The 12,093-nt window shown below is 38.6% G+C and overlaps 1 protein-coding gene across 1 annotated transcript; it reads left to right on the top strand.

The window, feature by feature from the left end:
* The first annotated feature begins 1,218 nt into the window (after positions 1-1,218).
* LOC141629762 (uncharacterized) lies at positions 1,219-1,839 on the top strand. The gene has a single exon (XM_074442714.1). The coding sequence runs from the start codon at positions 1,219-1,221 to the stop codon at positions 1,837-1,839; it is 621 nt and encodes a 206-aa protein (XP_074298815.1).
* The last annotated feature ends 10,254 nt before the right edge of the window (positions 1,840-12,093 follow it).

Raw genomic sequence — 12,093 nt, 5'->3', positions numbered from 1 at the left:
GCCTATGCATCTAGGCAGTTGAAGGTTCACGAAGTAAACTACCCTACCCACGACTTGGAGTTAGCTGCTGTGGTTCATGCTCTTAAGATTTGGCGTCATTACTTGTATGGTGTGAAGTGTAAGGTTCACACTGATCACAAGAGCCTGCGTCATATTTTCACGCAAAAGGATTTGAACGCAAGGCAGAGACGCTGGATTGAGTTGGTGAATGACTACGATCTGGAGCTGTTGTACTATGAAGGAAGAGCTAATGTTGTTGCTGATGCTTTGAGCCGGAAGAATGTTCATTCCCTTATCCCTTGCTCTGCTTTACCCGAAGCTCTGGTTCGCGAGTTCGAGAAAATGTCCATTGGCGTGGTCCTCAATGATCCTGCCGTTTGTGTTAACTCCTTGGTGGCTGAACCTGACCTCTTTCAGGAAATCCGTGAGAAGCAGTTGGTTGACTCTTTTGTTGCTGAGATCCGTGTGAAGATGGGTCTTGGGAAAGCTGTCGACTTTGCTAATGACTCTAGTGGAGCTTTGAAGTTTAAGGGTCGTTGGGTTGTACCTAAGGATGATGATTTGAGAAAGAAGATTTTCGATGAGGCTCATAAAACTCCTTTCTCAGTGCATCCTGGTGGCGACAAGATGTACAAGGACCTAAGGCTTCACTTCTGGTGGCCGCATATGAGAGATGAGACTGCTGCTTATGTGGGTAGATGCATGACTTGTCAACGTGTCAAGTTTGAGCATAAGAGACACGGAGGTTTGTTGCAACCACTACCAATTCCCGAATGGAAATGGCGGTGGTGTGGCTATGGATTTCGTAATGGCTCTACCGAGGACTGTATCTGGTAGGAATGGTATTTGGGTTGTGGTGGATCGTTTAACCAAGAGTGCTCGCTTCATCCCGATTCGCGATACTTGGAGTTTGGAGCGACTTCTTTGAGAGACCTACGTTGCCGAGGTGGTACGACATCATGGTGTTCCCTTGGAGATAGTATCCGATCGTGATCCGAGGTTCGTTCTAAGTTCGGAAGGCTCTGCAGAAGGCTTTAGGTACCGGTTCTTTGATGAGCACTGCTTTTCATGCTTGCTGCGATGGTCAATCCGAGAGAACAATCCAAACCTTGGAGGATATGCTCCGTGCACTGCGCTTTGGATTTTCGGGGAAACCGGGAGAGACATCTACCTTTGGTTGAGTTTTCATATAACAACGATTATCACGCTTCAATCAAGATGGCTCCTTTTGAGGCTCTTTACGGACGTCGTTGCCGTAGCCCTGTGTGTTGGGATGAACCTGGAGATGTGTTGGCCCTTGGACCAGATGTGATTGCCGCCACTATCGATCGAGTTCAGTTGATCCAGTCCCGTATGAAAGCTGCCCAGGATCGTCAGAAGTCTTATGCCGATGTTCGCCGTCGACCTTTGGAGTTCGAGGTTAGTGATTTGGTTTTCCTGAAGGTGTCTCCAATGAAAGGAGTGAAACGGTTTGGAATTAAAGGCAAGCTTAGTCCTAAGTTCATAGGACCATATCCGATCGTTGAGAGAGTTGGCGAAGTGGCTTACAAGCTCAAGCTACCCGCTTCGATGGGTAAGACTCACGACGTGTTCCATGTATCCCAGCTGAGGAAGTACGTTAGTGACCCCGCGCATGTGATCGAACCAGAAGTTTTAGAGATCGAACCAGACCTGACCTATGAGGAGAGACCGATCCGGATAACTGATAGGAAGGAAAAACGCCTTAGGAATAAAGTGGTGCCTTTAGTGAAGGTTCTGCGGCGTTGCAACCGCTTCGAGGAGGAGACTTGGGAGACCGAATCTTCTATGCGCATTAAGCACCCTCACCTCTTCGATTAAGGAAATCTCGTTTCCCTATCAACACTCTTTAACTCCTTTCAAGTTTCGGGGACGAAACTTTTTCTTAGTGGGGGAGGTTGTAACACCCGCAAATTTTCTAATCTCATTTATTCACTTTTAAATTATGAGATGTAATTTTAATCCTTCAAGTACGGATTTGATTTAATTATTTAATTAAATTCGTTTTATAATCGGTGTTCGCTCTTGATGCGTAATTTGTCCTTTTTGACTCGGAATTTAATTCCGTCAAACCCGTAATATTTTGTAATTGTCTTATACATATATTATAAGATCAAAGTGACCCCTACATAATACACCCACCAGATTTTAGAGGCCATCTAGCTTGCCTCCTACATTTTATTTTATTGCAAAAACAACCCTAATCTATACCATAGTTCGGCCCCTTTTCTTCATAGCTTCCTTATTTTATTTTTGGGTGGAATTTACCAATAATTGTGCCTTGCTTTGGCTGGTCACTTGCTCTTTTTAAGGACTCCATTTTCCTCTTCATTTCTTACTACAAACTACTACAATTCATACTTCAAAGCTCTTGCAATTTGAATCAATTCTCCTACTCTTTTTACTAGTTTACAAGCTTGTTTTCCACCATAATTTAGGAGAAACATATCAAGAGAATTCATCCTATTCCTTTCCTTCAAAACTCTAATTGTTATTGGTAATCTCTTCTTCTTTGGTAAGAATAGTAATAATAATAGTCAAGGTAGTTTTATAGTCATCATAGTTTTATTTCATATACTTAATCGTGACATATGGTGCAATATACCATATGTGTTTTTATTTTATAGGTTATCAAGAAGACTCAAAGAAGACGAGTATTTAATCGACTCGGACCTTGACAACTAAGGTAACAAAGGACGTTACTCGGTGTTACCATATATTTGTTGTAGTTGCTTGTATTAAGAACTTTGACATTTAGAGGACTTACTAATAATTTGGACTATAAATTGATAATAACTAATTTCGAAATTATGAGTAAAATGGCTATAAATTACTTTTCTGGAACATTTGACATATTATAAGTCACCATGAATTTTTATAGTAATTGTTTTGCATTTAAAGTATTTATTTCGTATTTTACATTATTGTTGCAATTCTTGCAAATATAGTATACTTGGACTGTTTTAATTAGTTTTAAAATACTTATACTAAATTAACAATTTATGAAATTTTAATATAAGGCTGAGACATTATATATTACGGTTGTGTTAAATTTTTAGCCCTCGAAACCTTCATTTCGTAATTTAAAGTAAATTGGAAGTTTTAGTCAAAACCGAAATGTTGATAAACGATTCTGACAGTCTGTTTGTAAAATTTATATCCCCTGTTTATATTTCGAATAATTAAAAATGTTGTGAATAAAGTCCTGTTATTTTCAAGACTAGGATCTACACAAAAAATTTCATAACATTTGGACGTGTGGTTTGATCAGAAGAAAATATTTGTGAACATCTATCCAGAATACAACAATTCTGTCTTTAGCTCAAAGTTTAATTTGAAAAACATATTTATCCTTCGAAACATAAGCTTATATATTTCATGAATAAACTTTAGGATGTCTAGTATCCTGTAAAATTTTAATTTACCTCAAAATATATTCTAAAAGTCGATTTATAAATTAAGACATTCTGGTTATCATTTTATGACTGATTCTGCAAATCAATTTATATACCCCTACTACTTTCGTCATTACAAGTTTATCAAAGAATAAAAGTTGTAGCTAAAACCTTCTGGAAACCATGAAAATTGACCTTGCATCATTTCTATTTTTATATATTTAATTATGAATTTTACCGTAAAAATTTCATTTCTGTTTTGTAAAACTGTTTTTATGACTAAGTCTCAATAAAGGCCTAAATAATACATATCTTCATAAAGTACTTTCATTTAGACTTGATTTAAAGTATAAAGCAGTAGCTTTATCATATGTAAACTTCGAAATCATTTTATACCTTATAATTATACAGTTAAGTTTTCACTCAAGATAATAAAAGAGTAGTTCACTTACAAACCTTGAAATAAGATACTACCTTTTGGGTATTTTTGAGTTTGGAATATTTGGAGGGAAGGCAAGGAATAATAAACTGAGGTATACTATTTTCTTACCACCATTTGATTTGTTACCCTGGCCGAGACGGGGTTCCGTTGGTACTGATTGTCGTAGAGTCATGTACATGTACTTAGACCGGGTGAGCAGGGTTCCGTTATGGTTTGTGACTAGTGGGTTGGTGAGCGGGGTCCCCAACAATTAGCACATGGTAGGCTGAGCAGGGTCTACGATTTTTAGCAGTATTGCCAGCATGTTAAAATCTAAGCCTGAACTATATTATTTCCATTCTGTTGTTTGAGGAATTTTGCTGTTAAGCATGCAGTACGATTTGTTCTGATCGTAATTTTGATATCATATTTTAATTACTTTTGTTATAATACTTCAATCTATTTTGATATATTATTTCTTCTATACCATTTATATTGTGTAACATGGCTGGGAGAACGTCTAGTTACTCCCCACTGACTGTGGCTGTTATGTTTATAACATGACAGGTATTCTTATGGATGGGATATCAGTGTGAGAGCTAGCGAGTAGTCTGAAGATCCTACTCTGTTCCTTTATGTTTTCAGTTGAACACTTTGAGGATTTTTGTTTTAGCCCTTTTTCTAGGAAAGTGGCATTTGTATTTGACCGAGCTTTGCAAATCTTCATAATTGAGAATTTTATATTCTCAATTTTTATCAGTTAGACTTTTATCACTGTGTTATTAATCCCGTTCGACAGTGATTCCGCCACTGTTTTGTACTAGATTTATAGGGGGATTACACATACTGTTGAGTTTATCGATCCGGTAATTAAGAGGGGGAGGGGGTGAATTAAGTACCCTTTTTAAAATTAAAGCGAAATTAAAGCGAATAACTTGTTCACGTTCGGTAATAGAACAGTATACAGGCGAAATGAACAGTCACGGAAACTGTTCAAACAATCAGAGTTGTGGTATACTGTTATGGCTGAGTGCGTGAATCAAAAGGGAATAAAATAAAACGAGAAATGAAAATAACCAAAAACAAAAGAAGGCACGGAACACGAGATTTTTAACGTTGTTCGACCTACTCTCTAAAGGTCTACGTCCACCCTCTCTCTTATTAATATTCACTTTATAACCAAACCTGATTACAAAGTAAATCCCCACGATCAACGCCGATTATGTGACTCGAGTACAACCCTGTACCCTAAAAGCACTCTCTCGCAAAAAAAAGATTACAACTCAATTTGTCTCCTTATATGGTTCAATGATTAAGAACGATGGAGAACAAAAATAGCCTTATGAATATAAGAACTTAAGCACACGAGAATTGTTCACAAGACACGAAAAATATTTTGCAAATGAGTTTTAACACACAACACACGTGAAGAATAATTTGCAAAACAAAAGCTGTTGATGTAATATGTGATGCTCTAAATTTCGATGAACCAAAAGAATGGTTAACTTAAAATATATATAGGAAAATGGTTTGGTAACAAACCCTATATTTTTGGCAAAAGGATAATACAAATAATATATTTTAGAATAAAATATATTCCATAAAATAGTTTAACTTATTTTGTAAGATAAATTTTCCAAATAATCTCGAAGATATTTATTCTCAAAACAACCAGAAAGTTTTATAAAAATATCTTAGCCAAACTTTTATATTCAGAAAATATTTTATTAGAAATCATTTCTTTGCCAAATAAAATCAATCACGTCTTCTTCATTCTGTTTTGTGAACCATTCGGGACTGAATAGTCTTTGGGACTGTTCAGAACATAACGAGTGAGCTTAAGAACCATATTCTTACAATGTTGCTAGATAAAGATGGACATATGTATAGTAGCTTCCATCCACTTTGATTGATGTAGTATTGACCTGCAACATTCAAATTCTTGCCAAAACATGAATTGAGAAGAAACAAAGGATTGGGAACTTGTCATCATCAAGAACTTTAGCTCAACAAATTTCCCCTTTGATGATGGCAAGTTCCTTTAAAAATATTTCCCCCTCAACAAAGCAATGAAAGCATATGGTATCCAAGACAAATAACACAAGACAAATTATAGAAATAGGAAACATTTTCATGAGATCCGTTAAAAAGTGCATAAACCACAAGTATAGAGAAAACATGATAAGATCCTCACCATAGGTCAAGGTCTAATACTAAGTAGCTACTTAGTGCAATACGTCCCTACAACTTTTCCCCTCTTGACATCATCAAAAGGAGAAAGAGGCGCAAAAAGAAGTGACACAATGACCACAGTTAGAAATACAAAGAGCATCTACCGGACACAGTCCAAAGATATCATCATAACAAGTAAAAGACTATCTAAGAGAGTATCAATATAAACATATCCAGGAAGAGAAGACGATAAAATAAACAAGGCAGAGAATGAGTAAGGCAAGGCTAGATGTGTAACAAGGCTAGGAGCTGGTCAAGTTTGGCATGAAGGGAGGCATGGCCAGCTTCCACTTTGGCTACAACCCGGGTTTTAAGAGCCGCAAGACCACGGTCAACCTTCTCTGAGTGAATAACCACAGCATCCGTCAGAGTGTTCACACGAGAATTCAGAACCTCAATACCTCCTTTACCAACACTGTTAACATCGAGATCGGCCGGATGTCCTCCAATGGCGACCAAATGATCACCCACCTCCTCTAGCTGCATCTGGCGCAACAGACCATCCTTCATCTCATCCCTCAGCTTAACCCCGAAATTGTACTTAGTAAGAAGACCCATTTCTTGAAAAATATAAGAAAGCCGCATCCCATATGGTAGCGGATGAGATTCCTTTGAAATTTGAACAGATTTAGCAATAGAGCGAATATGATGGAAGATTATAGACGGAAGATTCAGAGGCAGTTGCTTAAACAAGTGATACAAGATCAACAAATTCGAGAGCAAGCAACTGCCCCGGGTCTCCTTACGGGGGGTATAGTGCGACACACACAATTGAACATGAATTTCTGTTCAGTAGTCATATTACGGGGATAAATTTTTACATTGGCATCAGATGTGAGACTCTTATTAAAAACTTGTAAAACTTCCAGTTTAGTGACATAGTCGAGTCTGGGCCAAGTATTTTTGTCAACCTTACCAAATCCTTTATTGCTAATTTGGAACATACTGGCAAGATCTTTTGTGTGAAGAATTAAAGTCCGACAATTAATATTTGCCGAGAGCATATTACAAGACGCATTAACAACCACTGATTGATAAAATTGAAGAAGCTCAGGGATATAGACAGGACAGGTCATACCAAAAAGAGGAACCCAATTCTGAATTTCAAGCGCAACAAGAAAGAACCCGACTGACACCTTTTCTATCAACCACGCAGTAGGGTAATACCTGCCAGACATAATTGGATGGGCAGACGGCGACATGTACCAGCTTTTTCCTCCTGTAGCCCGAGAGAGTCGATAACCTGCAAAATCCGGTCACGATTGATGGTGGAGAAAACAGGAACATTAAGGCTCGAACTCGGCTCATCGTGTAACACTCCCTCATACCAAGGTATCTTACCAAGGACTACCCCAGCATGAAAGACTGTTACCATATCAATTTCCCGAGGTTAGCATATCAAAGTTACCAATTCCGAATAACCTTTATTAAAGTATAAAGAGTTAGTGATTACATGTTTCCAAAACCAAACCAAAGTATAACTGTGAAAGGTCTAACAACTACAAAGGATGGAAGCTAAGTTTCTTGACGGCGGAAGCTAGACTCGAGTGATGACTCCCTATGACTGCCCCATAGCTAAACATCTGCATTACCTGTCATAATCTGCTCACCATCCCGGAATGGATCACCGCAGGTTTTACAAAATAACAACACAGGGTCAGTACCGTTCAATCAAGATAAGACAAACAAATAATGCAAGCGGCTGATCATCCTCCGTAGTAACCGACTACACACCAAAGTGTGTAGCCCTGCCAGATTACCCATCGCAATAGGTAAGCCACTTCACCAGTGGGTGACCGCAGCCCATCCCTGCCAAGTCCAGCTCATCAACGAGCAACTAACAATCCCTGTCCTTTAATATGCACATCCCTCCCGTGACGGGTTCCACGGAGGGCGAACTAGGGTGTGAAGCCACTCCCGCAAGTGACTCCACCACAACCACACACAACACAGCATCATAGTTGTCACAACACCACAACCGTCACAACACAACCACATCACCACCGTCACCACAACACCCATACTCCGATGATCAGCAGATAACAACAATTACAAAACAAAAACAATCTTAAATCAATTAACAGTAACTGAGTAGGGAAACCCTACCTTTTCGCAATCCGTTATTGCTGCAATCAATCATACAAATGCATAACAAATACCACATCGTCACCTATAACAATAGTAATGAACAATCAACACATATTTGATGAGCAAACCCTAAACCCCCAAATTAATCCAAACTAGGGTTTGCCAACTTATAAGAACAACAATAGATCAATAAAGATAAGACACTTACAATGACGAATGACACGGAGTATGGTGCTAGAACCCACAATCGATGACCTTTGCCTTGGAATTGATGAAGATGATTAGAGGGGAAAGAAACGTAGTTTATATTTTGGAAGAAAATGCCTTTAGAAACTGACAAACGATTATATAATTAATCTCTAATCATTTTAATCAAAACCGCGGAAATAATACCCGACATACCGGATACTCGGTCGAGTATAGAGTATACTCGGCCGAGTACCCTCTACTCGGTCGAGTATTCAGCATACTCGGCCGAGCGTTCCTGAGCAATAGCCAAACAGGCTACACAACACACTCTACTCGACCAAGTAGGCCATACTCGATCGAGTACCAGCCTAAAAAATCTGTAGTATTACAGTCTTCCCTCCTTAAAAATAACTTCGCCCCCGAAGTTCCAACCCAACCTATGAAACCTGGACGCCTAACACTAGGTCTACCAACCACACTTACTTCCACAACATGACTCATGATATCGTCCCAACTACAGCATATACTCTCAATACTAACTCCATAATATTACCAAATAACCAAAAGATAATGTTGCCAACCTTGACTCACTTCCACAACACTCACTAGTAACTCAATACCAAGACAATCCACCGGACAAGATCAACCGTCAAGACGGAATGTTACATTCTACCACCCTTAAAACAAACTTCGTCCTCAAAGTTTACTCACACACATAAATATCCTCACACAATCCGTTAATACTATCGAATTTTACTCACACTCCTAAACATCATACCACTACGAGCACTGCCATTACCTGTACTAGAATCAACCATAACACGAATCCATCCTTTACTCTACACCAACCCTCAAACTTTCAAATGTGCTATAACATGTACAACCATCAAACTCTCTTTTCCCTTTCTACTCACACTCTCTTTCTTTAACAACTCTCGAGCCTCCAATTGTTCTATACTCCCATAACATTTATCATTAAATCTTCAGTATAACCACTACTCCATATCTTCTACATTACCACAAAACGACATACTTCTATATACATATACGCTCATCTCCACAATCTTATCTCACAATCCACAATTGTTACACCTACTCACATTAGCTTCTCAAGTTCATCTCCTTTATTACCACAAAACTCACCCTTAACTTGACATGATGCTAACTCCCAAAACTCCGTACTCGCAGTCCCAATAAAAGGTGTGAAACCACTCGTAGTTCCACTTCAATACACACATGCTCTACAATTCTCTTGCCACAACTATGTCCACCAATGCCTCACGAATATTATCCATACCATGACTCTTGAGGCTAGAACCTCACACCATTACTTACAGATATCATACATACACATATAAGTATAACATATTACGCGGAACACACACATAACGACTCGTAACTATCACGCTCCACCATTACTCGTGAGGCCAGGACCTCACACACAGTTTTACACACCTCATGGACCCATAATCGAATCTAACTAGCCAATCCTGACCATGTAAGTTACCACTTGACAATGAATACCTCTCATCCGGACTTAACTCAGGTGCCTTTTATAACATATCCTCTCATACACACAATTATCACCCCTCCGGCAATTGTAGCCATAACATCAGTACCCAACTTCGAGCGAACACCTCACATATCCACATCTTATACTCCCTCACAACCAAACACACTAATCACTTCCACAAAATCAACCTCATTAGAAAAACTAACTTCCCTAAAGTAATATCATCCTCAACCACTAGTGACAATACTATGACACCAACATCCTCCCTGTGACTACTCTCTCACTATCACTTCTCAATATAACAACCTGTTTCCTCTCTTTGGTTATCATCCCAAATAACGAACATCCAATCCATCAACAAAATCTACCTCAACATTATTCTCAATTCTATCCTTTATCATATCGTTACCTAACTCTCCATCAAGATCTCAGATCGTGCAAACACTCCACAAGCTTCTTATTCCATTAATACCTCAAAACTCACGGCTAACATGTCATCCTACTCTCCTATATAACCACTAACTCACACCCTCTAGTGAGGCTATCGTACATTTCCATAATTTCCTGCCTTCATGCTTCCTAACTCCGGTCAACATTCTCTCAACTTACTTCCATCCTTATTTCCCTCTTTTTACTTAATAATACCAATTAATAATTCATCTCCTTTCTCTTTTTATCTAACTCTTTAGTAATTTGTTTATTTTTCCATAGTTCCACAACTCTAATTCCCTTAGTTCATAACAATATCTTATCATTCTTCTTATCATTTATCCTCTCTTATCTTGCTTCTCACTCCCCTTGTCGCCATCAAGTCCACACACTAACAGTTACTCTTCAATTAGTCGTATCTCCCTTTCGTATCTCTAGAAAACCAAAAATTTACCTCATACCGTTAATTTCCCGAAGAATTACACACTAGGCTCACCCCTTGATATTCCAAATTCCCAAACTCCGTCACCATCTACAAATCCACGTCGCGACATAATTCCATCTACGTTCACTATATACCCCTCTACTTCATCCCTCTAAAGCAACATATATCCTTAAGCAACACAATCCTAACCGTCTCCCTTCCATAAATCCTTACGTATCCCAATTCGCCACTATTCGCATTCCTCATCTCGATTTTTCATCCTCACATTTCCTTACCCTTATATCAGTCTTGCCCATAAACACTGACTTTTATATTACTCCCCCATATCTCACCAACATGTTCCTTACCTTGATTAGCTCATCATTCCTCCCTTTACTTTTTCCACTATCCCTCACAACCATTTTAACACATGTCTTCCTTACCCAACACATGTCCTTCACAAGCCCAAATTCTCCTTGTCATAGCATTTGGTAACTTACGTATCCAGACCGTCACATATATAAAAGAACGCTTTAAGACCCAAAACATACATGTGTACATACGCTACGACTCGAAACAATGTAAGGACATAGCCACCGACTCAAAACAAAAGTAAGAACATAGCCACCGATTAAAAATTAAGATAAGAACATAGCCACCGACTCAAAATGGTCGCCCACTGAGGTACTCGGTCGAGTACGTGGCATACTAGGCCGAGTACAGGGTACTCGGTCGAGTAATGAGACTACTCGACCGAGTTAATGACTCCAGAAGCTAAACAGTATTATCACAGAGAGATTACTCGGCCGAATATGGAATACTCGGTTGAGTATAAAAGATACTCGGCCGAGTAGGGACTACTCGGTCTAGTATCGGCGCAGTTCTCAACACCGTCCAATTTTCGTAAAATAGTCATATCTCACTCGTTACTTGGTCATTTTGGGCGTGTGACCTATCGTTAGAATCAAAAGAAGACAAGCTATCACCTCCAATTGGAATTACAGCAATATCATTTTAAGAACTCAACTTTTGACAGTTTTAAGATAACCCTTCCGTAATCGGTTTTCATACAAATCAAATTTTTCTCAACCAAAACAATTTGAACATGCATAAGGCAACAACAACAACTCAATACTTCAAGAAACCAGCACATAGATGCATTTTTATCATACTGACATGAAAATTAAACACAACATAAACTTAAGATAACATACTTAAGCATGCAGTTCTATATACTATGCATCGCTACCCAAAGTTAAGCATATTACATCATAAATCTGAAAGCCACATAGTAAACACGTAACATGTCAATTATTTTCATGCCAAAACGTTTCAACTGATTTCACACACCAATTCCATCTTGCCTTTCTAATACTTTCACAAT

This window comes from Silene latifolia, chromosome Y (assembly GCF_048544455.1).
Source record: "Silene latifolia isolate original U9 population chromosome Y, ASM4854445v1, whole genome shotgun sequence".
NCBI classification, from domain to species: Eukaryota; Viridiplantae; Streptophyta; class Magnoliopsida; order Caryophyllales; family Caryophyllaceae; genus Silene; species Silene latifolia.
The sequence above is the reverse complement of the archived record's forward strand: the minus strand, read 5'-3'. Positions and strand labels throughout refer to the sequence as shown.

Bases quoted from the DNA above. Each gene is read 5' to 3' on its own strand.
- LOC141629762 (XM_074442714.1), top strand. From the start codon at position 1,219: ATGGCTCCTTTTGAGGCTCTTTACGGACGTCGTTGCCGTAGCCCTGTG.